At 38.4% G+C, this 27,781-nt stretch overlaps 2 protein-coding genes across 3 annotated transcripts in view; one reads left to right on the top strand and one right to left on the bottom strand.

Annotated features, from left to right (window-relative positions):
* The first annotated feature begins 509 nt into the window (after positions 1-509).
* Positions 510-21,624, top strand: LOC306705004 (arrestin red cell). Of its 2 annotated transcripts, none has more exons than XM_079171641.1 (16): positions 510-695; positions 6,306-6,336; positions 7,499-7,559; positions 7,803-7,847; positions 9,457-9,554; positions 10,251-10,349; positions 11,977-12,036; positions 12,152-12,219; positions 14,092-14,227; positions 14,468-14,552; positions 14,649-14,721; positions 15,449-15,586; positions 15,688-15,771; positions 17,510-17,586; positions 17,787-17,841; positions 18,228-21,624. In XM_079171641.1, exons 1-16 carry the CDS (start codon positions 673-675, stop codon positions 18,313-18,315), a joined length of 1,221 nt encoding a protein of 406 aa, XP_079027767.1. In that variant the 5' UTR covers positions 510-672; the 3' UTR covers positions 18,316-21,624. The 2 variants fall into 2 exon arrangements, with proteins under 2 accessions (XP_079027767.1, XP_079027766.1); XM_079171640.1 differs by having other exon boundaries at positions 18,225-21,624.
* The window catches only part of taf9 (TAF9 RNA polymerase II, TATA box binding protein (TBP)-associated factor), a 6,901-nt gene continuing 464 nt past the window's right edge, over positions 21,345-27,781 (bottom strand). Inside the window, exons 2-7 of the mRNA XM_079171648.1 lie at positions 27,387-27,468; positions 25,344-25,480; positions 24,148-24,282; positions 23,996-24,077; positions 23,423-23,536; positions 21,345-22,838 (exon numbers count right to left, since the gene is read on the bottom strand). Coding sequence (XP_079027774.1) covers positions 22,684-22,838; positions 23,423-23,536; positions 23,996-24,077; positions 24,148-24,282; positions 25,344-25,480; positions 27,387-27,468 — 705 coding nt within the window. The 3' untranslated portion in view covers positions 21,345-22,683. The remainder of the gene's footprint in view (positions 22,839-23,422; positions 23,537-23,995; positions 24,078-24,147; positions 24,283-25,343; positions 25,481-27,386; positions 27,469-27,781) is intronic.

Genomic DNA, 27,781 nt, shown 5'->3' with positions numbered 1-27,781 from the left:
CTGTCCTTAGTGCAGTACCAGCACTAACAGGAAATAGTCGGGTACATAAAGAACATAAAACTGAATTTAAATGTTTAAACATGAGCTGTTGAGCTTCAGAGGACCGAGCCAGGCTAACAGTTCCCCTCTGTTTACAGTCATTATGCTATGCTAAGCTAGCAGGCAGCTGGTTGAACGACTAAAATACTAAAATAATCGTTTTATCAAGTTTTCTGCATTTTTAAAATACTATTACAGAGTAAATCTCAACTGTAGATGTGTTATTTAGAAGACAGGTGTGTGTGTGTGTGTGTGTGTAGTGCAGCAGGTTGATAAACACGATATTAATATGTAATAGCAGTAGTAATAGTACTAGTCGTCGTCTCTGTATCATCTACTTGTTAACATTCAGTGCCTCGTGTTGTCATGTTTGCTGGAGACGCTCTGCGTTGCGCAACGTGATCTGCAGCCGCTGCACACACACACGCGCACACGCACGCACACACAGAGATCCTGCCTTTGCGGAAGAAGCCAGAGAGGAGCCGAGGCGGCGCTAAATTAAATTAGCATACTAACTAGCTGATGGAGGGTGAACGGAGCTGAACCCTGAAGAAGAAACACTCTCGTTCTCCTATAAAGTCGAGACACCTCCGGGGGTCCGGGCTCGTTTAGGTCGGGATCTCTGCCGAGGAGATGGGGGACAAGGCGGGCACCAGGTAAGAGACGGCTCAGCTAGGCTAGGCTAGGCTAGCAGCTAAGCTACAGCCGCTAGCCGCTGTAGCTTAGCTGCTAGCATCCGTTCTCACGCATTTTGATATCTTGTCAATGTCCCTCTCTTGAGCTAAAACAATTTAAATAACCGACTCAACACATCAGAGCCGGGTCACCGCGCAGCGCGTGCAGCCTCGCCGTTTATCCGTGAATGTGACCCGTCCGTTGGTGTCGTAGACGAGGCGTTAACAACACAACACGGCCGTAGTGGGCGGTTATCCACCAATGAAAATATAGAGTTAAACCTACGATTGTGTTGTTTTTAAGTGCTGATAGGTGGATTATGACGAAGACGACTTTAGTGCAACATTTAAATGATTCATAAACATGTAGAGTTTTGTTTTATGTTGTTAAATACACGAGGCTTGTTTACTATTCATGTGTTTTTGATTGGAGGAGCGCTTGTGGTTCTACCTGCGTTAGCCTGCCACTAACTCGTGCTTATTATCTATACATGTTTATTCAGGAGGCTTCTCTTTGACATGTAGCTCGTGAGAGGCAGTGCGGTGTCACGCAGGTGTTGTTGAGCCGTCACAGTGAACAGGTGAGCGGAGGGGAAGTGTTCACGCGACAGCTTTCAGCTTCCGTTAAAAGCCTCAGGGAGTCACCTGTGTTCACTGAAGTCCTTTATGACGTTAGATCAGGTGTACAGTGAGAAGTACTACATGTACCTCTGAGGTGTAGTACAGTATAGAGTACTACATGTACCTCTGAGGTGTAGTACAGTATAAAGTACTACATGTACCTCTGAGGTGTGGTACAGTATAGAGTACTACATGTACCTCTATACTGTACCACACCTCAGAGTACTACATGTACCTCTGAGGTGTGGTACAGTATAGAGTACTACATGTACCTCTGAGGTGTGGTACAGTATAGAGTACTACATGTACCTCTGAGGTGTGGTACAGTATAGAGTACTACATGTACCTCTGAGGTGTGGTACAGTATAGAGTACTACATGTACCTCTAGATCTGGTGTTTGTGAGAGCATCTTATTGATGAGCACACTTCCTGTTTCCAGCTGAAGAAGGTTCATGTTTCAGGTGTGAGCTTCTTTAGAGACTTCCTGCTCTCAGGTGTTGTGTTGTGTTGTGTTGTGTTGTGTTGTGTTGTGTTGTGTTGTGTTGTGTTGTGCACTGGTGTCGATAAAGCTTTCCTCTGCTCACACTTCACTCACTTCCTGTTAGGAAACAGGGAGGAGGAGGAGGAAACGAGTACCACTGACAGATTATCGGTGTTTAATCTCATCGCCTGAGGGGAAAATAAAGCTTTTTACTGTTGACTTGTTAACAGAAGATAACCGTGCAAAGAGAAAACAAATCATCAGCATAACGAGAGGATACAATACAACATGTAATAACAGAACTATGAGCTGAGAATCAATACATCTCTTTGATCTTTTCCTATTTCAAATCCATTGAGGCTGCTTCTCAGGACGTTACATCAGTTTATTTCTTCTTCTTGTGTTTTAATGGACGATGAGAACAATCCACTTTGGGTATTGTTGTTGTTGTTGTTGTTTATGGTGCGTGTTGTTGTGGTTACCAGTACCAAAGACACATCTGATGCTAAGCTAACGGACAAACAGTCTGATTCCGGGTTGAGGAGACGTCGGCGTCTCTCTGAAGCTGAACTTCTGTTTGTGTGAAGTCACTTCAGAATGTCGTTAACAGGAGACACTTCTTCACTTCCTCTGTGTGTGTGTGTGTGTGTGTGTGTGTGTGTGTGTGTGTGTGTGTGTGTGTGTGTGTGTGTGTGTGTGTGTGTGTGTGTGTGTGTGTGTGTGTGTGTGTGTGTGTAACCAGTCAAATTGTTCTTGGTGGTTTACGTTTATAGGGTCAGAAGACATTTGCATAAAGTTGAGCTGTTCAGCAGCAGCTCAGCTTTATGACCAGGAAGTGAAGTCAAGACAAAATAAAAGCCCTGAATAGTCAAAATGTATCAAAATAAAAGCCCTGAATTGATTCTTTATTTATTTCCTCGTCTGTTAAAGTCCAGGTCGATCTATTTAATCCGTTTGTTTTATTCCACCAACAGATCATCACATGAAGCTGGAATCAGACAATATTTGGTATTTTTGTTTGAAAAACAACGATTCATTGTGAAAATAGTTGCGGATAAATTTCCCCGTGGACTGATTATTTAAATATTGAAGCTGAAGTAGAAACGTAGTTCAGTAGTGTGTCTAGAGACCACTTCATCTTTTGTCTCCATGTTGGTGTGAAACAGTCTTTAACCTTCAGAGCGTCACTTGATTCTGACCGGTCGACTCAAACGTCACCAGGACGGACAGGAAGGGAGGGCGAACTACCAAAATAAGAGCCAGCTTATGAGGAAGTGGAACGTTCCACACTAACAGACTGCTGGTCGTGTCTTTGGAGAACCTGATTTAAATAAATAAGAGTCCAGATTCTTTCACAGCAGCATGTGATGTGGCTCATAGTTTAGATAACGATATTTATGGGAAATATTTTGTTACATATTTTACTAATAACCTTTTAACATTCATGGGATGTTTTTTTTACATATTTCTTGGACATTTTTTAAATATTTTTCTGACATTTTTCACAATTTTATTTCACATATTTTACCTGTAATTGTTGCTATTTTTCAGATTTTTTTGTAAACATATTTATCGGATATTTTTTGAATACTTTTATATATTTTTATGACTGACATTTTTGAAAAAAGGTTTTTGATATATTTGTAAGACTTTTTCCACTAATTGGTTCCCTAATGTTGATTCTATGATGCTATCGGCCACAGACCTTTAAAACACGAGGCCTTTCAGAATAAAACATTACAAACATCAGAGGAGAAATTACAGTTAAATCAAAGAATATATGAAATACTGCTGCTGGTGTATTCCACCATCGTTAACGCCTTTTATTTGAAATGTGTTTCCTGTTTCTCAAACCACGGCAACATGTCCGTGTCATTATGGGACGATACACGTCTCCACTGAAACCAGAACTCCTCCAACAGAGAGAGAGACACGTCCCCCCCCCCCCCCCCCCCTCTCCTCACCTGCAGCAGGTGGATCAGCTGTTGTGGAAGCAGCCAGTCGAGCGTTAAAGTGTGTTTACTGTTTTCCTGAAGAGTTTTATTCCCACGGCGGCCGACAAACATCTGATGCTCAGACGGTTAAAAACACAGCGTCATGTCGGGTTTTATTTTGAAAAACAGGAGGCTGAACTCATGTTTATCGGCCTGTGATTTGTAACGTTAGACTCAGAACATGAACTCCTACAACTCGTTAAACAGTTTATTGATGTTTTGAGCTGCAGATTTACAAGAAAACAAAGTGGAGCTTTTAAAAAGCTGTGAATCAGTTTTAACGGTTGCTTTGAAGTGATGGAAATAAAACGGGAGGTGAAAGGAATCTGTGACAGGAAGCAGCCGTCAGCTGTTTGTTAGAACAGTGAAAGCAGCAGCGACTCGTCTTCTAACCGGAGACGTTTGTTACTTCCTGTTTGTGTGTTGTGGCCTCCAGTAGAAGGAAGGAAGTGAACGTTTCACACTCGTTAGTGCTGTGAGGAAGCTGCTGGTTCTGATCAATACTGTGATCATCAATAATATTATTCTTGTATTATCGTGCCCTTTTGTAGTTTATTCCTCTTGTTAAAATCCACATTTCAAGCTGATATTTTAACGATTTTTGTCCTAAAAGATGCTTCATGTTGATGAACATTTGACTGTTGATGAGGCGTTTCCTTCATGTAGTGTTGTAGTGAACCTCAGACTAATGACACAGTTTACCGTTAACCTTCAGAGTGTAAATAAAGTTTACCGTTAACCCTCAGTGTAAATAAAGTTTTACCATTAACCATCAGAGTGTAAATAAAGTTTACCGTTAACCCTCAGTGTAAATAAAGTTTTCATGTTAACCCTCAGAGTGTAAATAAAGTTTTACCATTAACCATCAGTGTAAATAAAGTTTATCGTTAATCATCAGAGTGTAAATAAAGTTTACCGTTAACCATCAGAGTGTAAATAAAGTTTACCGTTAATCATCAGAGTGTAAATAAAGTTTACCGTTAATCATCAGAGTGTAAATAAAGTTTACCGTTAACCATCAGAGTGTAAATAAAGTTTACCGTTAATCATCAGAGTGTAAATAAAGTTTACCGTTAATCATCAGAGTGTAAATAAAGTTTACCGTTAACCATCACAGTGTAAATAAAGTTTACTGTTAACCATCAGAGTGTAAATAAAGTTTACCGTTAATCATCAGAGTGTAAATAAAGTTTACCGTTAATCATCAGAGTGTAAATAAAGTTTATCGTTAACCATCAGAGTGTAAATAAAGTTTTATCGTTAACCATCAGAGTGTAAATAAAGTTTACCGTTAATCATCAGAGTGTAAATAAAGTTTTATCGTTAACCATCAGAGTGTAAATAAAGTTTACCGTTAACCATCACAGTGTAAATAAAGTTTACCGTTAATCATCAGAGTGTAAATAAAGTTTACCGTTAATCATCAGAGTGTAAATAAAGTTTACCGTTAACCATCAGAGTGTAAATAAAGTTTACCGTTAACCATCAGAGTGTAAATAAAGTTTTATCGTTAACCATCAGAGTGTAAATAAAGTTTACCGTTAACCATCACAGTGTAAATAAAGTTTACCGTTAACCATCAGAGTGTAAATAAAGTTTACCGTTAACCATTAGTGTAAATAAAGTTTACCGTTAACCATTAGTGTAAATAAAGTTTACCGTTAATCATCAGAGTGTAAATAAAGTTTATCGTTAATCATCAGAGTGTAAATAAAGTTTCACTGACTCAGTAGAACTTGTGTTTCTAGTCTCTGATCTCTGATCATGTTTCATTGTAAACAACCAATCAGAGGAGAGCTAGTAACGTTAGCAGCACCGCTAACGGCTAACCAACGAGGTTCATTCAGTGACATCATGATGCCTTCAGGCTCTGCTCAGTGAACATGAGTACTGGCTGAAGCTACATTATAACGTCATCATGATGTGTTCACATGTAGTCTGTAAAATGTAGTTTTGGTGATAAACTAGAATAAATCCAGTAGTTTGAAGGAGATGTTTACACGTTAATATAAACAGATATTAGAGATGAATTATGATGTTTAACTTCTAACACGAGCTCTAAACTCATTATTATGCTTCATTAATAATGACAATAAAAATACACTCTTATTTATCTCTTGAATTGTGTTTCTGTGTGAGGTTTGAAGAGTTCACAGCTTCTCTCTAAACACTGGATGTTCTGTTTTGAGGTTTGTGTCTCATGGAGCTCTGTGGTGACATCCCATAATAACATAACGATCATATGGACAGTTTCCCTCTCTGACCAACAAACGTGTCCTCAGATGGAAAACTCTTCATCACTTTAAAAACGTCTTCATGTGTTTTTCTTCCTCGTTATTTGTTGATTTGAACTCAAATTAAACCAAATATATAAAATCAGACTAACAGCTTCTTCTTCCTCTTCTTCCTCTTCTTCTTTTTCTTCCTCTTCTTCCTCTTCTTCTTTTTCTTCCTCTTCTTCCTCTTCTTCTTCTTCCTCTTTCCAAACTTCTCAGAGTTTTCAAGAAGTCGAGTCCCAACTGTAAGGTGAGTTATTTATTCTGCAACTGTGATGAAATATATCCACGTAGTACAAGTAGTAATACCACAAGGAAATACTACTTCAGTACGTGTCGAAGTACAGAAGAATCCTCAGAGTATTTAAAAGTACTGCAGCCACAGAGGAGAAATACTACTGACATGAACATAAACATGTTTCTATATAAAATCCTAAAAAGCTAAATGAAGGAATAACTGAGTATCGTGTACTTCATTACTATGGAAATACTGCGTTCACATCCACAGTAATACTCAGTTATTACTGTGGATGTGATCCGTGTTATTTAAACAGGATCACATGATTTATGTATTATTCTGTTACATATGATGTAAAAACTATATATAAAAACATGCAAGTACTACAATCCCAGACACCAACCACCAAATAGTGCAGACGTTTATATATATATATATATATATATATATATATATATATATATATATATATATATATATAAAAATAAAGCATAAAATGTTATTAAAATATGAATATATCATGTATAATGTGATAGACGTGTGTGCAGGTCAAAATTAAAATAATTAAATCAAACGCTGTATATCAGCAGGTAGCATGTTTTCTGGTAGTTCAATAAATAAATAGTTTATATAAAATAACCACGTGGTAACGTCTATTTCTGTATTTTACTGTTTAAGACTTTTAGTGCAAAATAATCCGATTTTGTAATTTGAGTGAGTTTGTGCTCGTTATTGTCAATTTAGATAAAAATCAGTTTCACGTCATCCAGACGTGATTCCTGGGAAAGACAATAAATAATCATATTTAATGAGAAGTTGCTGCGTTTAAACAGGAGTATCAGTAGAATATTAATATTCATCAGACGTTTAAACACATTATTGTCTTTTTAATCATTTTTTATTGATGTAAACAAAGTCGCTGTCGGTCATTCTGACTCACTAGAGCCCCAAATGAGGATTAATCCGCTGCTAAAAATAGTCCCCGACTGACGCTCTATTTCCTCCTGTTACCTCGATTAAAAACTACAATAACCAGCTGTTTCACTGATGAAACTACACATCTGTGTTTTAAAATGTTTGATGTGATCCTTCATGAGGTTTCAGTCATGAAACATAAAATGAACCCCTGAGTGAACGACAGTACGACGTGTGACGCTGTGATTGGTCGGTGCAGGTGACGGTCTACCTGGGAAAGAGAGACTTCGTGGATCACCTGGACCACGTGGACCCAGTAGGTGAGTCAGCACATCTGGAATCTGGAGGTTCGTATCGTCACATTCTATCAAGAGGGTCAGTAGAGTCCTGGGAAGCTTGTGGACGTTAATCAGCTGTTAATCAGCTGTTAATTCGTATGCTGTTTAGCAGCTGTTTAGCAGCTGTTTACAGGTTAAACTGAATGAATGAACGTGTGTTTGTGATTGGTCGATGGGATCTTTTAAAGACGATGACGCGGTGGTTTGTGTTCTTCCCGCTCTCAGATGGAGTGATCCTCGTGGACCCCGAGTACCTGAAAGACAGGAAAGGTAGAACATCTGGTTCTTTATCTTAACATCTGGTGTCTCATCATGTTTACTGTCTGTGTTGTTACGAGTTTATTTGGCTCCTATGAAGTATATTACCACGTTTAAAACTCATCGATAATATGTTTATCTTTCTATATTATTAGAATTAGATTTCAGTTCTTAATCAAGTCTTCATTTGTCGTCTGTACAACAATGACAGTGAAGCGTCCTCCAACAAAACTACTACAAAATACATGCAAGTACAAAGTACAAGACATAAAACACAGAAAAATGCAGATGTTAATATATATATATACATTTAAATAATATGATATATTTTAAGATATGTGTGTTGGTATAAAATATAATATATTTGAAATATAGAATGTATATAAAATAGAAAATAACTAGCGCTGGGCAACGAGTAACATTTTTAATCATGATTAATCTCATTGTTATGCACAAAATTCAATAATGAATTCTAAAGTAGTGTATTGTTTACTTTTATTTTAAAGTGCTGCTCTATGAACTAAAGGTCAATAACATTTGGTTTGTAAACAATTTAAACTCATCAGGTTCTTGTTAACAGCAGGATTCTCTTCACACAGCAGCAGTTATAACACAGTTATAATGATTCTGATCATAGATATTCAGCCGGTGTTCACAACTTTATCTTCATGTGTGTCAGAGATGAATTTAAATATACATCTTGAAACCTGAAACCTATCTACGTCATGTTTTAATGTTTGTTAAACTCTCAGTAGTGATAACTAAATGATATGATTATTATACATATTACAAACTAAACACTTTAAAAACTCAAAAAAATAATTTAAATGAATCATTTATTTATTTATTTTTTTGGTATGTTGGTCAGACGCTATGCTACGCTGATTAGCGTAATATGTGTGGTGTTTGTTATAAATGTACGTTGGTACATAGAGGGTGATAAGAAGCTGTACATGGAGGGACTTAGGACCCAGGGGAACGTAGGTGAAGGAAACAGGAAGAGACGGAAGAGACGCCACAAACAGCTGTTCACCGCTCGCTGCCCGGTTCTTGTGTTAAAAATGTTGCTTAATAATAATAAAAAAATAGAACATACATAAATACATGAAAAAAATATAATTAAAAAATGCGGTAGACGTGTGTGTAGGTGTAAATAAAATATATATATATATCAAATAAATTAAAATACAATAATATATATAATATTGCTGCAGATGTGTGCAGGTATAAAATACAATATTTACAAATACTATATATGTATGTGTATGTATGTATTGTATTTTTCATATATATAATACTGTGATAGACATGTGTGCAGCTATAAAATAGTTAAAATAAGACTATTGTAGATGTGTTTGCAGGCATAAATATAATATTTATAAAATACAGAATATATATGAACATTTTTAATCTATGAGACTATTGCAGACGTGTGTGCAGGTATAAAAGGGTAGTAGAAGTTTTAGTAGTATTTGTGTACAGCAGCTTTGAAACAGAAGAAATAAATGTTTTGAAACATTTAATAACAAATGGACTAAAATTATTTATAGATCATAAATAGTTTTAAATGCTGTTATGAGGTGAATATTCTCTAAAACATTTCTCCTCTTCCTCCCTGTAGTCTTCGTCACGCTCACCTGTGCGTTTCGGTATGGCCGTGAGGACCTGGACGTCCTGGGTCTGTCCTTCAGGAAGGATCTCTACATCTCCACCTTCCAGGTGAGCTTCACCTGCTGACCTCCAACTACACCTTCATCACCAGATGTACCAATCAACCAACCAACCTATCAATCAATCAACCAATCAATCAATCAATCAACCAATCAATCAACCAATCAACCAATCAATCAATCAATCAATCAACCAATCAATTAATCAACCAATCAATCAATCACTCCATTGATCAATTAATGGAGAAAAGTAACGAAATCTGCAACGAAAATAATTCAAGTGTTCAAAAAGTTCAAAGTTCAAAATGAGCTCCAGCTGAACAAAAACAGTAAAGTCCTCTTTTTACATTAATGTATTAGTATTAATACTCTAATGATATAATATATAATTGTACAACAGTCACCGTTTGAATACTTTAACTACATTTGACTGATTATACTGACATACTTTTACAGAAGGAACATTTTACTGTAACAGAATATTTTTACTGTGTGGTATTTGTACTTATACTGTATAATAATATTTTTACTGTGGTATTTGTACTTATACTGTATAAGAGTGTTTTTACTGCGTGGTATTAGTAATTATACTGTATCAGAGTATTTTTACAGAACAAAGGATCTAAAACGCTACTGTAAAATTAATATTTAGTTTGAAGTCGTTAATCTTTGTCTTTTTTTAATATAGTCATCATCATCATCCTCTCCCTGTATCTCTCTCTCTCTCTCTCTCTCTCTCTCTCAGGCCTTCCCTCCAGTGCCTGAAGAGAAGAAACCCAACAGTCGGCTGCAAGAGAGGCTGCTGAAGAAACTGGGCCAACATGCACACCCGTTCTACTTCACTGTGAGTCTGGGTACTAATAAACACTAGTGATCTGGGCACAAATAAACACTAGTGATCTGGGCACTAATAAACACTAGTGATCTGGGCACTAATAAACACTAGTGATCTGGGCACTAATAAACACTAGTGATCTGGACGCTAATAAACACTAGTGATCTGGACACTAATAAACACTAGTGATCTGGACACTAATAAACACTAGTGATCTGGACACAAATAAACACTAGTGTTCTGGGCACTAATAAACACTAGTGATCTGGACACAAATAAACACTAGTGTTCTGGGCACTAATAAACACTAGTGATCTGGACACTAATAAACACTAGTGATCTGGACACTAATAAACACTAGTGATCTGGGCACTAATAAACACTAGTGATCTGGACACTAATAAACACTAGTGTTCTGGGCACTAATAAACACTAGTCATCTGGACACAAATAAACACTAGTGTTCTGGGCACTAATAAACACTAGTGATCTGGACACAAATAAACACTAGTGATCTGGGCACTAATAAACACTAGTGTTCTGGGCACTAATAAACACTAGTGATCTGGGCACTAATAAACACTAGTGATCTGGGCACTAATAAACACTAGTGTTCTGGGCACTAATAAACACTAGTGATCTGGGCACTAATAAACACTAGTGTTCTGGGCACTAATAAACACTAGTGTTCTGGGCACTAATAAACACTAGTGATCTGGGCACTAATAAACACTAGTGTTCTGGGCACTAATAAACACTAGTGATCTGGGCACTAATAAACACTAGTGATCTGGGCACTAATAAACACTAGTGATCTGGGCACTAATAAACACTAGTGATCTGGGCACTAATAAACACTAGTGTTCTGGGCACTAATAAACACTAGTGATCTGGGCACTAATAAACACTAGTGTTCTGGGCACTAATAAACACTAGTGTTCTGGGCACTAATAAACACTAGTGATCTGGGCACTAATAAACACTAGTGATCTGGGCACTAATAAACACTAGTGTTCTGGGCACTAATAAACACTAGTGTTCTGGACACTAATAAACACTAGTGATCTGGGCACTAATAAACACTAGTGATCTGGGCACTAATAAACACTAGTGATCTGGGCACTAATAAACACTAGTGATCTGGGCACTAATAAACACTAGTGATCTGGGCACTAATAAACACTAGTGATCTGGACACTAACATTACATATTATAATTATTATATTATAATATTGTGTATATATATCTATATAGATATTAATTTTACTCCGTAAACACGTCTCCAGTGGGTGTCGGATGGTGTTTCTGTTTGTGATTTTAATAAACAGGATCTAAAGATAAAGTTTTGGGGATCTTCGTGTTGTTTCTTTGCAGATGATGTGATTCTGTTTGCTCCATCAGAATTTATAATATATACCTTCAGAGGTTTGCAGTCGAGTGTAAAATGGTCTGCATGACAGTTTAATGACTTTATACAAACCCTGTAAAGAAACATGTCAAGTATTAAATGTATTATAAAGAAACAAAGGTTGGATATCCTGAAAACTATTTAAATTTAGGCGCGACCACTTGCCAACTTAACCCTTGGTGAAACCGCTGACTGTATTTGTTGGTTTTCTTCTCTTTGCTGATTCAGATTCCTCAGAACCTCCCGTGTTCAGTCACTCTACAGCCCGGCCCAGAGGACACTGGGAAGGTAACACCCACACACTCAGTGTTTTCCTGCATTCAAACTGCTTCTGTCTTTGGATTCAGCTGGTTTAGACGTGAGAATTAAGAACTCTTCGTCTTTGTCTCGTCTCTCTCTACAGGCCTGTGGTGTCGACTTTGAGATCAGAGCTTTCTGTGCCAAGTCAATAGAAGAGAAGATTCACAAGAGGTGAGTTCAGAAGCTGGTTCATGAGGTTTCTGAGGACCTAAAGCTCTCAGAGGAAGAAGGTCCACATCAAGTTTCATGAACGTCTCCAAATCTACGTGTCCCATGAGATGTTTGTTTCATTTCCTGAAACTAGACGAAGTTAAAGGTTCTGATTCAGTGGATCAAAGGGTTAGCTGATCAACAGAACATTATTCACCAACTCCTTTGATCATTTATTTATTGTCTGGAGGTTTTAGAAAAACAGATAAGCTAGCCTTTGTGCTACTGGGTTAGCCTTTGTGTTAACGTTACTGGTTAGCCTTTGTGTTAACGTTAATGGTTAGCCTTTGTGTTAACGTTACTGGTTAGCCTTTGTGTTAACGTTAATGGTTAGCCTTTGTGTTAACGTTAATGGTTAGCCTTTGTGTTAACATTACTGGTTAGCCTTTGTGTTACCGTTAATGGTTAGCCTTTGTGTTAACGTTACTGGTTAGCCTTTGTGTTAACGTTAATGGTTAGCCTTTGTGTTAACGTTAATGGTTAGCCTTTGTGTTAACGTTACTGGTTAGCCTTTGTGTTAACGTTACTGGTTAGCCTTTGTGTTAACATTAATGGTTAGCCTTTGTGTTAACGTTAATGGTTAGCCTTTGTGTTAACGTTACTGGGTTAGCCTTTGTGTTAACGTTAATGGTTAGCCTTTGTGTTAACATTAATGGTTAGCCTTTGTGTTAACGTTAATGGTTAGCCTTTGTGTTAACGTTACTGGGTTAGCCTTTGTGTTACCGTTAATGGTTAGCCTTTGTGTTAACGTTAATTGTTAGCCTTTGTGTTAACGTTACTGGGTTAGCCTTTGTGTTAACGTTAATGGTTAGCCTTTGTGTTACCGTTAATGGTTAGCCTTTGTGTTAACGTTACTGGGTTAGCCTTTGTGTTAACGTTAATGGTTAGCCTTTGTGTTACCGTTAATGGTTAGCCTTTGTGTTAACGTTAATGGTTAGCCTTTGTGTTAACGTTACTGGGTTAGCCTTTGTGTTAACGTTAATGGTTAGCCTTTGTGTTAACGTTAATGGTTAGCCTTTGTGTTACCGTTAATGGTTAGCCTTTGTGTTAACATTACTGGGTTAGCCTTTGTGTTAACGTTAATGGTTAGCCTTTGTGTTAACGTTAATGGTTAGCCTTTGTGTTAACGTTAATGGTTAGCCTTTGTGTTAACATTACTGGTTAGCCTTTGTGTTAACGTTAATGGTTAGCCTTTGTGTTAACGTTACTGGGTTAGCCTTTGTGTTAACGTTAATGGTTAGCCTTTGTGTTAACATTAATGGTTAGCCTTTGTGTTAACGTTAATGGTTAGCCTTTGTGTTAACGTTACTGGGTTAGCCTTTGTGTTACCGTTAATGGTTAGCCTTTGTGTTAACGTTAATTGTTAGCCTTTGTGTTAACGTTACTGGGTTAGCCTTTGTGTTAACGTTAATGGTTAGCCTTTGTGTTACCGTTAATGGTTAGCCTTTGTGTTAATGTTACTGGGTTAGCCTTTGTGTTAACGTTAATGGTTAGCCTTTGTGTTACCGTTAATGGTTAGCCTTTGTGTTAACGTTAATGGTTAGCCTTTGTGTTAACGTTACTGGGTTAGCCTTTGTGTTAACGTTAATGGTTAGCCTTTGTGTTAACGTTAATGGTTAGCCTTTGTGTTACCGTTAATGGTTAGCCTTTGTGTTAGTACAAACAAGTGGAAAGACCATTTGGTGAAAATGTAGTGAAATACAATGTAAATGTTGATATATTGAAGGTGATAGAGATATATATATATATATATATTTATTTATATGTCAGTATGCTTTTGTACTGAAAAGAAGCAGGTTGCAGACGTTGCAGTAACGTCGTACATGTTTGCAGGAACTCGGTGCGTCTGGTGATCAGGAAGGTTCAGTACGCTCCGGAGAAGCCTGGTCCTCAGCCGATGGTGGAGACGACCCGCAGCTTCCTGATGTCTGACAGATCTTTACACCTGGAGGCCTCTCTGGACAAGGAGGTACACACACACACACACACACACACACACACACACACACACACACACACACACACACACACACACACACACACACACACACACACACACACACACACACACACACACACACACTGTACTTTCTGCAGGTCCTTTATAATGCGACACTGTGAACAACAGTTGAAATCTCCAAGAGGAGATCTAGTTAATGTTAGGCGTCACTAATTAATGTCTTCTTTTCCCATGATGCATCGTGTGCAGCTGTACTACCACGGAGAGCCCATCAGCGTCAACGTTCACGTCACCAACAACTCCACCAAGACCGTGAAGAGAGTCAAGATCTCCGGTCCGTCCGTCTCTTCTTCTCTTTGTCTTCTTCTGTCCGTGTCGTCCTTTGATCCTCGTCCTGTGAATGTGTAACCGTAACTTTCTCTCTCTGCAGTGCGTCAGTATGCGGACATCTGCCTGTTCAGTACTGCCCAGTACAAGTGTCCAGTGGCCCAGCTGGAGGCAGAGTAAGTCCAGTTTCATGTCTGCTCCGGGACATTTGGGCTTTTGAGGACCTTCTTGGATCAGACTCAGTATTTCTTGCTGGTCCTTTAAATTTCTTATTTAGAAATTAAAAATCCAAATAATGTTTTTTTAAAGTTAGTTAGGTTTATTGTTGTCATATTTGACTTCTGCATTGAACCCTTCCCTATCTTGTGGGGAGCAGTTCAGTGTGTTGCTCAGGACATGAAGCAGCCACATGAGAGAGAACGCTTTACACCCAGAAGTACACTTTGTTTAAATCAATCCGCTTTAAAGTGTTCAAACTGGTTATCGGACGTTTAAACCAGTTTCCCTCTTGTTTAAACCGGTTTAAATCAATTAAAAACAGTTTAAACACATATTAATCCAGTTTCTTTCAACTTCATACTGATGTATTGCTGTTGTCCACATGGTCTGAACCAGTATTCATCTTCTGACTGAACCTTTAAAACATGAACTAGTTTCTCTCACGTTTAGTTTAAACCTGTTAACTCACTTTATTCATCTCTTTTAAACATTTTTAAACCAGTTTATCTTTTAAGACAATTCAAACTAAACCTACTTTAATACGTTAACCTCTGGTTTATAAACCAGTTCCTCTAAAACAGTTTTCAGTTGATGTTTGTTGGTTTAAAAACAACTCGATGACGTCATCATACCTCACAGTGTGACTCTACTGACGGTTTGATTGACAGCGTGTTGTCTCCATAGTGACCAGGTGTCGTCCAGCTCCACCTTCTGTAAGGTGTACACTCTGACCCCGACGCTCGACAAGAACCGGGAGAAGAGAGGACTCGCTCTGGACGGCAAGCTGAAGCACGAAGACACCAACCTGGCCTCCTCCACCATGTAAACACACACACACACACACACACACACACACACACACACACAGAGAGCGTACCGGTGTGTTGCTGTGGTCAGGTGACCGCGGTGCTCTTTTGTTTCAGAGTGAAGGACGTCACCAACAAGGAGGTTCTGGGGATTCTGGTGTCCTACAGAGTCAAGGTCAAGCTGGTGGTCTCACGTGGAGGGTACGACACACACACACACACACACACACACACACACACACACTGCCCCCTCACACTCTGCTGACATCACTTCCTGTCCTCTTAGCTTCTTGTTTCCTGTTAATGTCATCAGCGGAGTTACAGATTTGTTTTTTAACATTTGTTGCTAAGCTGCACCCACATTAGTTTAATTAAAACATAACTCAGAGATCAGAAGAGAACGATCTCTGATACTAATTATGATCATTAATGATCATTAATGATCATTAATGATCCGTATTAACGATGCTGTTTGATCAGCTGGTCTACAAGGATCAAGTTATTATCAGTCTAGTCTCTTCATTATTATTATTAATGAAGCATAATAATGAGCTCAGAGCTCGTGTTAGAAGTTAAACATCATAATTCATCTCTAATATCTGTTTATATTAATGTGTAAACATCTCCTTCAAACTACTGTATTTATTCTAGTTTATCACCAAAACTACATTTTACAGACTACATGTGAACACATCATGATGACGTTATAATGTAGCTTCAGCCAGTACTCATGTTCACTGAGCAGAGCCTGAAGGCATCATGATGTCACTGAATGAACCTCGTTGGTTAGCCGTTAGCGGTGCTGCTAACGTTACTAGCTCTCCTCTGATTGGTTGTTTACAATGAAACCTGATCAGAGACTAGAAACATGTTCTACTGATCACGTGTTTATATATAAATCAGTTGTGTCGCTGCTTTAACAGCTGGAGGTCCAGGACGTCCTGAGACCTTCTAGTCTTTGGAGACCTCGTTATAAACACATCGCACCGCTTCACACAAAGTTTGACGTTATTTTAAACTAACTCCTGACTGATGGCTCCATGTTGGTGCAGCTCAGCTTCCTGTTTCGTCCTCTTAACTTCCTGTTAGCGGTGAAGCCCTCTGCTGCTAGCGTAGCTGCTCCTCACTGTGCTTGCTTTAGGTTGTCAACTTGTTGTGAACATGTCGCCTCCTGCTTTTCATTTCATCTCCCCTCTGTGTTTTTGTTTTGTTTGGCTCCTCCTCTTCCTCCTCTTCCTCTTCCTCCTCCGCCCCCCCTGTGTGTGTCCCTGCAGGCTGCTGAGAGGCATGTTGGACAGGTAAATGTGACCGACAGCCTCAGTGTTCATGAAAACACGTCTGCTCTCTTTCACAGCTTTGATCCAGTTTACCTCCAACGTAATGTTTTTAAACCCGTTTCTCACGTAAACTCGGCTCATTGTTGGTTCAAACACGTTTTTAATGTTTTTAAGAAGAGATGCTTTGCTTTAAGTTGAAGGTAAAGTTTAAAGTGGCTCAAACTGGTTCAACATCTCTAAAGAAAAGAGAGAATTGCTTTAAACTGGATGAAGTACACACACTGTCATTTATGCTTTTATTTTGAAACATTTACAGGAAGTTGAGTTTCACTGATGGAAACTTACTTGAAGAAAAAAACAACAGAAAGTAGAAGTGAATGAAATTAATAAAATAGTGTAACAGCAACTGAATTAGCCTCGTGCTAAGCTAACCTCTAGAATGCGGTCACTAGAGGCGGAGAGTCACGCGATCGTCTACTGCAGCTCTCTGATTGGTTGGCTTCCAGTTTGTTTTTCAGAATAAAACCTCATTTAAAGCGTCAGTCAGCTGCTGTGAGGTCACTTCCTGTTGAGACGTGTCCTCAGAGCAGATTCAGTTCAGAGCTCAATGATTACAAACAGGAAGTGGACTGAGCGGTGACTTCCTGTCTGTGTTTGTGCAGAGACGTGTCGGTGGAGCTGCCCTTCATCCTCATGCATCCCAAACCGGTGGAGCCGCCGCCGTCCCGCCCGCAGTCAGGTGACCTTTGACCTTATTCAAACCACACGTGTTACAGAAAGGTCATTTATTCACATTCTGTTGTTACGCAACTCTGTTCTTTTTCCATCCTTCTCTCCATGGAGACGAAGAAGCAGTTTCCATGGAAACAGTGGTGTGACATGCTAATAGTGTGTGTGTGTGTGTGTGTGTGTGTGTGTGTGTGTGTGTGTGTGTTACAGCTGTGCCAGAGATGGACCCCCCCATCGACACCAATTTGATAGAATTCGACACAAAGTGAGTCTCTTTGTTGTTTCCTTCTGTGTAACTAAGTACACATTTGAGGTACTTGTACTACTTGTACTTCACTATTACTATTGTGCCACTTTCTTCTTCTTTACATTTATTTGACAGATTTCCTGTTTTTACTTTTAAGATTTAGATTTGACCTGAAAAACGTTTGCAGTAGTATTTCTACAGTGTGGTGTTAGTACTTGTACTGCAGTAAAGTACTCTGGGTAGTATTGTCTGAAGACTACAGAGTTGTAGTTCAACATCCTGTGGGCTTCTGTAAACGGTGACATCCTCGAGACCAGAATCCTTTAAATGATAAAGTGATCCTGATCCTGAACGAGTCCGGGTTCAGGGTTTAACTCAGACCGTCTGCTTCGTGCCCTCAGCAGCGTCTCCCAGGATGACGACTTCGTCTTCGAGGACTTCGCCCGCCTGCGGCTCAAAGGTGCCGTAGACGACAAAGACGAGGACTGCTAGGAGCTCCCCACACACACACACACACACACACACACACACACACACACACACACACACACACATTCCCTGGTGGAGGGGGTGGATGAGGGCATGTTTGGACGGAGGCCTCGCGGGTTTTTGGGGGTTTTCAGCCATTTCATCTTCCCGCCTCCATTTGTTCCGTCGTTTTCTGTTTCTGTTTCTTTGCTGAAGGTTGTTAAGCAGCTGCAGGACAGATGTTAAAAAAACGTGAAGGAATGTTTGATCAGCTGAAATGTGACAAAAGAAACTCCAGAACCTGCAGCAGCGCTCGTCCGCTTTTACTTTGAAAATCTTTTTTGTTGAATCGCCGCCTTGTACAAACAGAAATATATATTTGAAACAGAAAGAAAAAGAAAAATCTTCTACGAGCAGTTTGAGGTTTTTTTCTTCAAGTAAATACTGACGATGCATTTTACACACACACACACACACACACACACACACACACACAGGTCTCACCAGCATCCGCTCTCAACACACTGAACCCTGTCGTCCATTTTGTAAAAAAAAAATTCTTGTTTTATTTTGAAAGAACCATTCCAGCGTTGACGGAGTTTCCTGTTTTGTTTGAATAACCCTTTTTCGATACGATGATGTCACTCACTCTTCTTTCTTTGATAGTAACGCGTGGTTTAGTTTCCGTTTGTCTCGCGTCGACAGGAAGTCGACTCCCAAACGTTCAACGAGCACAAACTCTGGCGACGCTGGAATCGTTTAAACTCCGATCAGACTTCAGACCTCGAGTCTCGACTTGTTGCTCAGCAGACGTTTACGCCGGCGTATCGGGACATTTTAGGTATTTAATAATAATAATTACAGAGAAAAAACTTGAATATTTGCTGAGATTACAGAATAAATAAATAAAAACATTTCTAATCCGATTCATTTGACTTTGTGCTAACGAACCGCCGAGTCTAAAATATGTCACTTATAATAGTATTTATTTGATTAATTAACGTTACCACAGTTTTTATTTATAATCTCAGTTTATTCAAGGTTTTTATCTCTGAAATTTGAAATATAAATTTTTTTATCGTAAATTTACGATAAACATTTATTTTATACTTTCATGGCCTGAAAGCGCCGTCGTTGATATTTGACCTTTATCAGGTGTAAACGGATCCGGTTCCTCTGGATCCGGTTCCTCTGGATCCGGTTCCCCTGGATCCGGTTCCTGTCGATCTGGTTCTGTTTACACCTGACGAACAGTAAAAGTGTTTCTGACTCGTCGTTATTTTAGATTTGAAGTTCTTTAAAACTGAGGCTGAACTCTAAAACGTCTGTTTCTACGTTTTGAATTCAAACAGAATCCGACCAATCACAGCGTCCGATCGACCCCAGCTGGTTTAAATACTGTTTTTAGTTTGTTTATCTCTCAACAATTGACCTGAATGCACTTTCATCACATCGGTTTGTTCGTTTTTTGATCTGCGTCTTCGTGTTTCGTGACGACGTCATTGTGCCTTCTCCATCTCACTGTCGCCATGGAGACAAATCTTTTGATTGTTTTCGTGACTAAAAACAGAATTTGCAGCGATTTCGATGTAAAAGTCTTTTTTTTGTTACTTTGCAGGAAACTTCTGTCAAAAACGGTGTGAAATGTCCATTATCACATAATGAACATATTTATAATGACAAAGTGTTAAATGTTTAAATAGTCACTAAATAAAAAGAACGTACACGTTAAATATTAAGAGACAAGTGTCGAAATCATTTTGTGAAAATCTTCAAAACAAAAGTAATAAATAATAAATAACGTTTCTCATGAAATTGATCCCAAATCAGTCGACTGACTTTAAAGGAGTTTTTAGATCCAGTTGATCGAACTTGATTCCGTTCTCGTTACATTATCGCTTCTTTGTCTCCGGAACGTTGAACTTTATTCTTGTTTTTTCTTTGTAATTTCATGAAGAAGAATATTTTCCGTATAATCACAACTTTGTTAACATCGCTGCTTCTTTCCCCCAAAAATGGTCACTTTCTTAATATATATGATTGTCGTCTTTTGACTTCTTTTTCCCCCAAATGTTTATTTTCACATTCTTATCTTATTTAAGGTCATGTGACCGTAATATTGACACTTTGCTCTCATAGAATTCTCACACCATTAAAACAAATTTGACACGTTTTCTCTGTAAAATTATGACTCTATTCCTTAAATGTTGCAAAAAATATTCTCAATATTTGTCCTTTTTTGCGTAACATTACGAGAATATATTATGACTTTTTTTGGTACAATTAATATTTTTCTCTCAAATCATTCTGACTTACAACACTAATGTTATAACATGATACTAGTGTTATAACATGATACTAGTGTTATAACATGATACTAGTGTTATAACACGATACTATTCTGAGAAAAACACCTGCAGTGACAAAGTATCGTAGAAACTTTTTTTAAATTGGCCAAATTTATACGAGTGCCATGAAAACTTCTCAGCCAATAAAAACAGTAGAGAGTAAACAAACAGCACCAGTGTTTCCCTCCTCCTCCTCCTCCTCCTCTCCATCATCCATCTTTTCTTTTGCTCGTTCAAACTCAACATGTTGTGAAGGCCTCTCACGCTCCTCTCTTCTCTGTTGGTTCTTAAACGAACCGATGGAAGTAGTTCAGATCATTTTTCCCAAAACAAAAGAAAAACCTTCGCCGAACATTTCAGACGACACGAGAGCACTTTGATCGGACAAATGGAACCCACAGACCTGCAGACGTTATTATTTCAGGAAGCAAAGGAGGACGTTGATTTTTGAAAGATGGTCCACGCGAGTAAAAAAAGGAGAGAAAATCGTTTGTTTGTTTTTTATGCCAAACTTCCCTCCTTCCTCCTTCGCCCAGTCAGTCTTTGAAGCTGCGACCCAGAAGAGAAGAAGAAACTCGGAGCATGTTCTTTTAATTTAAGTTTTGTTTCCACGCAGTGCTGTGAATCGTACGAGCTGTGATTCTGTCCTTACCTTCTCGTGCATATGTGGGGTAACTTTTTGCTAAGTGTGAAAATATTTTGACAAGTGCCACGCCCCGGCCTGTGCGACGCTTTACCATAATGTCTATAAAAAACAGGAAGTGAGTTTTGCTGGTGGGACGAAAAAAACACCAGAGAAGATAGAATTATGATTATTATGCTTCTGATTATTATTATTATTATTATTATTACTTCCACTGTGTCATCGCGACCATGATTATTCTTATAGTCATTTAAGAGTCTATTGTTTATTGTTTTGCCATGTCTTTTTTATTTTGAGATTTTTATTTGTTTTCTTTTTATTATTAAAGGTAAAATGAACTAACAGATCTCGCTGTTGTGTTTGTTTGAGCATTTAATTATTGAAAGTTTTCGTTCAAGTCATCGTGACTCTTTTTATGACTTTTTTTCAACATGTTATATCAGAGGTGTTCAATTAACATTACAAAAGATATATATATATATATATCTTCACAATTATTATTCTCAGTTTTCACATTTAACTGGATGGATTATAAATAATACAGTAAAATAAAGTCTGCATTAAAGAATAACTGACAAAGCTTTTGAAAAACGTGCATCTTAAAATAAATTCATTTTGGAAGAATTCATTTCACTGATTAGTTCCTTCAGGTTGAAGTCAATCATCGATGTGTTTGCCTCATCTTGTAATAAGATGAACGAGTGTTTCCGCTCTACTGTGTTAATCGTTGAACTAGCGTGAAGGTTCTGATCGTGTTGGACTCGTTTGTTTTCTTTCGGGTCGTTCGCTCCAGACTTGTTAAACTGTCCGTCTGTCCGGGTTGAAGGCTCTGGTCTCTGAACACGTTTCTCTGATTGGAGATCATCATGTGAAATCATTTTTCTGACTAACACGATGTTGCTGCTCTCCCTCGTGCGTCACGGTGTGAACGTCTCACTCGAGTCAAGAAATCGGTCAGAATACTCTCATTTGATTGGCCGAGCTGCATCACGTGACGTGATTAGCGGCGCATTGGTCGGCGTGTTTCCTGCACCGCTGAACTCGTAACAAGAAGCTGTGCCGGTTACAACAGCAGCGCTTCAACATGTTAGTAGTTAGTTACCGTGGTTACCTGTCGGTGAGCCCTCGGCTATACGAGGACTTTTAAACTTCTTTCTTTTAAGGCAGTTTGGTCAGAAACGGAGGCTGATTGTGACGCAGTTTATTGTAAATCAGTGGAACATCAGGTTTTCAGGTTGAATCCAGCATTAGCTCGTCTCCTCGGGTCAAACACACGTTCTACAAAACAAACGGTTCTTCATGAGCTGGAGCTGTTTCTGGTGAGAACAGTAATTTCAGGATTATTAAAAAGGTGATTTATGTTTTTAGTTTTTGTAAAAAGAGCCGTGTTCAGTCGCGCTGTCATAAAGCGTCGTAGTCGTCGTCGTCCTCGTGTTTCCTCTTCAGCGAGTCGCTGGAGTTCTGCGGCACCATGTTGGTGGTGATGAGGATGTTCTTGGAGCCAATCAGAGACGGGTTGATGAGGACGTTGGAGACGGCGGGCGCGGACGTCGTCGCTGTCGGAGGGAGAAGAGCAGCGAAGGGTTAAACATGTTTCATTCTACCGTCTTTACGTGACGTTAAAGGGACAGTTCCACACAGCGCTGCTCGTTAAGGACCCAGAAACTTCTACCGGATGAATAAAAGCACGTCGGTTCAAACACTCAAACTAAAGACGGAAAAACAGGATTTAAAGGAAACTCTGGACGTCCCTGAGCAGCAATAGTACAGACGGGAAATAGAACAAACTACTATTTAGTGAAAGCAACGTCTAACGTCTGTCTGCTGAAAAGGAACAATAGAACTTCAGCAGTCTGAGGGGGAACCAAGAACCCTCTAAAGAAGGACGAGTGCATGAAGTTAGATTCACATTTGCATTAAAACAGCAGAGACTAGAACGTCCGTCACGATCTGCAGTCGAAGTTATTTCATTGTTACTGATGAGGATTAAATCTGTACATTTACACGATGCTCTCGTTAAATAACATGAAAAAGAAACATCTGTTAATCTGTTAATCTCTAGTTTGAACAAGAGGAACTACTTTTCTAATAGAAACGACTCTGATGAATAGAACTCGTTCTCGTGATACGGGGCTCTTACTGGTTTTGGTGGCGGCCGTCTGGGAGGGCGGCGGGATCTGAACCGTGAACCTCTGACCCGTCAGAGACACCGGAGTCCCCACTTTAGAGGAGACGGAGTGGATCGACGGAGTCCCTGTGGAGAGAACGCGGGTCAGAACACATCTAAAGAAAGTTCAAATGTTTAGATGTAACTCTGGTTGGGTTATGATGTTCAAGGAGCCCTGCCTACATTTCCCAGAATGCATTTGGTCAAACAACTGTATTGTGTTCAAATGTTGGTTTTAATTGCAGAATAAACCCCAAAAAGCGTCTCACCGTTTCAGTTTACGTCCTGAGAATATGAAGCGAACGTTTATTAAAGAACTCAGTTCCAGACTCTCCGCGTGAACTTTACAGTAAAAACATGTAAATGTCTCATTAAAACATCGGATAATCTCCTTTAATCTCTGGGTAAAGACTGTAAATACGAAAGTGATGTTGATATTCTCTCCTACGATTCCCAGAATTCCTTGTGGTAGCAGTGTCGAAGGTTCGACATGTGAATTTGAGCGCGTAGCTGCAATGCATTGTGGGTAACCCTCTAGTTACTCACCGAGGGTCGGCGTGCCCGGTCTGCTGGAGACGGCGCCGACGCTGAGCCGAGGAACCGATATCCTGCCGACCGACGACGACACCTGAGAGGAAACGGACGAGATGTTCAGAGGAGGAGGAGAAGAACATCACGCAGATAAAACGCGTTCGTACCTTCTTCTGGACGGTCTTCAGTCTGTAGTTGGGTGCAGTCAGACAGTAGCGGTCCGGAGGGAGTCGGGGTCCGGTGTAGGGTTTGATCAGAGGGAGGGGGGTCAGGTTCTTCTGCCTAGCAACCTCCAACAGGAACTGAACACGTAACACAATAAATATACACATCATGAACAGACCGAGCATGAACCAGCATGAACCAGCAGCTCCGCCCCCAGAAACCGGTTTGATCAGGTCCACAGTTATCAGGTCTCTATGAGGTCTGGAGCCCAGCAGGCTGACGTGTTCCAGCTCATTCTGGGGGATCCCGAGGCGTTCCCAGGCCAGCTCTGCTCTGATCAGAGTCCTAGTATCTAGAACTCGCGGTGCTCATCTCTAGAACTCCTCATGTTGGGACTCATCGGTTGAATCTATAAAACAGTTTCTCACAAAGAATCGACGTCAGAAAACGTGTTCAACCGAGACTAAAACGTTTGATTAGTCGACGATCAACACGTCACAGAAGCGGTGTGTTCAGAGGCTCCATCTAGTGGTGGAGCCAGATACTACACACCGCCTGCACAGCAGGGAGTCGTCCCTCGTCTTCTGCACGAAAACATTTACATTCGGTTCAGTTATGAACCAACCGAACGCTGCAGAGACTCAGTGAGGCAACAAAGCCCGCCGGCAGGATGCACGACGACGCTGCAGCGTTCACCAGACAGAAGCCCGAAAAACTACGTTAGCCTCAGATTTTCATCTTTCCGACGGTCAGAAAAAGAAACCGAATCAAAGCTTCAAATTACGATATTTAATCAAAAATATTTTATTCTACTTAAAATCTCTCCACTAATAAAGCGTTCACTTCAACGCGTTATTATCACGTTAACGCATTCATTCATGAACTCCGACAATTATATTATCGCGCGTTAACGCAGATGAACAGCTGTTTGTGTGGCGTCACTTCCTGCTACACGATTCATCTTGTGTTCTCTTCTTAATGATTGATGACATCATAAGTGTTGTTCTAGTTCTCTACTTCTAGTCATCGTGGTTCTGTAGAGGAGCAGGACTGTATACATATACACATGTTTATATATATATAATAACATATACATGTTATATATATATATTACAGGAATAATCAAACCCCAGAGAGTAAAGTGAGAGGAGGGAGCGGCTGGTGTTTAAAGGGTTAACCTGAACAGCTGGGAGCTTACGTCTCGTGGCGGCGGCGAGGTGAACGACTGGTCCATGCGACACTGGATCGCCAGCTTGATGTCGTCGGCGTCCACGCTGGACTTCTTGGCGTGTGTGGCGTAGATCTTGGCGTCCTCGATGATGGTCGTCACGTATCCTGTGAACAGAACCAGCAGAACGGACTTCAGGACCGACACGTCACGTGTCATGATGTCATCAGAGTCCTCACGGCAGACCATGTGATCATCACGAAGATCCACCGTTAGTACGAACTAAAGCTGTGAAAAACATCAACCAGTGAACCTAAATATGTAGAGTTAAATATGTAAAGAGTTAAATATGTAAAGAGTTAAATATGTAAAGAGTTAAATATGTAGTTAAATATGTAGAGTTAAATATGTAAAGAGTTAAATATGTAAAGAGTTAAATATGTAAAGAGTTAAATATGTAAAGAGTTAAATATGTAGAGTTAAATATGTAAAGAGTTAAATATGTAAAGAGTTAAATATGTAAAGAGTTAAATATGTAAAGAGTTAAATATGTAGTTAAATATGTAAAGAGTTAAATATGTAAAGAGTTAAATATGTAGTTAAATATGTAGAGTTTAATATGTAAAGAGTTAAATATGTAAAGAGTTAAATATGTAAAGAGTTAAATATGTAGTTTAATATGTAAAGAGTTAAATATGTAAAGAGTTAAATATGTAGTTAAATATGTAAAGAGTTAAATATGTAAAGAGTTAAATATGTAGTTAAATATGTAGAGAGTTAAATATGTAGAGTTTAATATGTAAAGAGTTAAATATGTAGAGTTTAATATGTAAAGAGTTAAATATGTAAAGAGTTAAATATGTAGTTAAATATGTAAAGAGTTAAATATGTAAAGAGTTAAATATGTAGTTAAATATGTAAAGAGTTAAATATGTAGAGTTTAATATGTAAAGAGTTAAATATGTAAAGAGTTAAATATGTAGTTTAATATGTAAAGAGTTAAATATGTAAAGAGTTAAATATGTAGTTAAATATGTAAAGAGTTAAATATGTAAAGAGTTAAATATGTAGTTAAATATGTAGAGAGTTAAATATGTAGAGTTTAATATGTAAAGAGTTAAATATGTAAAGAGTTAAATATGTAGTTAAATATGTAGAGAGTTAAATATGTAGAGTTTAATATGTAAAGAGTTAAATATGTAAAGAGTTAAATATGTAAAGAGTTAAATATGTAAAGAGTTAAATATGTAGTTTAATATGTAAAGAGTTAAATATGTAGAGTTTAATATGTAAAGAGTTAAATATGTAAAGAGTTAAATATGTAAAGAGTTAAATATGTAAAGAGTTAAATATGTAGTTTAATATGTAAAGAGTTAAATATGTAAAGAGTTAAATATGTAGTTAAATATGTAGAGAGTTAAATATGTAGAGTTTAATATGTAAAGAGTTAAATATGTAAAGAGTTAAATATGTAGAGTTTAATATGTAAAGAGTTAAATATGTAAAGAGTTAAATATGTAGAGTTAAATATGTAGAGAGTTAAATATGTAAAGAGTTAAATATGTAGAGTTAAATATGTAAACACTGAGCCTCTGTTTGGATACAAAGAATCAATTGTTTACAATATTTGTAAAAGAAATGATCAAAGAAATTTTAAATAACATGTTTGATGTTTCCATAGAGGACTTTAATATATAATATTATTGTAATATAAAATATATATATGTAGCAGCTGTTTATATTTCTCTGAACTGTTTAACTGATGAAACACATTAAATATCAGCATCAACGTTGAATGTTAAGATGAACAGCAGCATAATGTTATATTATTAATGAGAAACGTATCATAAATGTTATTTATTATTCATAATTTTAACATTCGATTTATTCTACTTATTTCTTTTCTTCTGATAGTTTTGAAAGAATTGAACACAACAAAGAGAAAAACTAACGTCTGTGTTTCTAACCTTCATATAGTTAAATATGATATAAATATCAGTGCTTGTGTGTTATTGGTTTGAGGATGAATATGAAGAGCATTTGGAGCAGAAGGTCTTCAGCTGGAGGACTCACTGTAGGTGAACTCCAGCATCTGGTTGATGACTCGGGGCTCGTACTCGGTGATCCCCATGTCCTTCAGGATCTGGATCATCACCTGAGACAGGAGGGTCCATCAGAGCCGTGAAGTCAGGTGAACAGCGCGTGAACAACACGTGGTATTTATATCTGCTTCAATCATGCGTTTCTTTCATTCTTCATATCCTGTTTAGTTTATTCTACATTAGCACTTCATATTCTAGAAGATCGTGTTTGTAGCGCTGCTGTCCGGCGAAAACCCCGTATCTCTAAAAATATAACATATCAATACATATAAATCAATATGTACCTCTGAGATGTAGTACAGTAGAAAGTACAATATGTACCTCTTGATGTAGTACAGTAGAAAGTACAGTATGTACCTCTGAGAT

Source organism: Pholis gunnellus (assembly GCF_910591455.1).
Source record: "Pholis gunnellus genome assembly, chromosome: 13".
NCBI classification, from domain to species: domain Eukaryota; kingdom Metazoa; phylum Chordata; class Actinopteri; order Perciformes; family Pholidae; genus Pholis; species Pholis gunnellus.
This window is presented reverse-complemented; position numbering and strand designations above follow the sequence as displayed.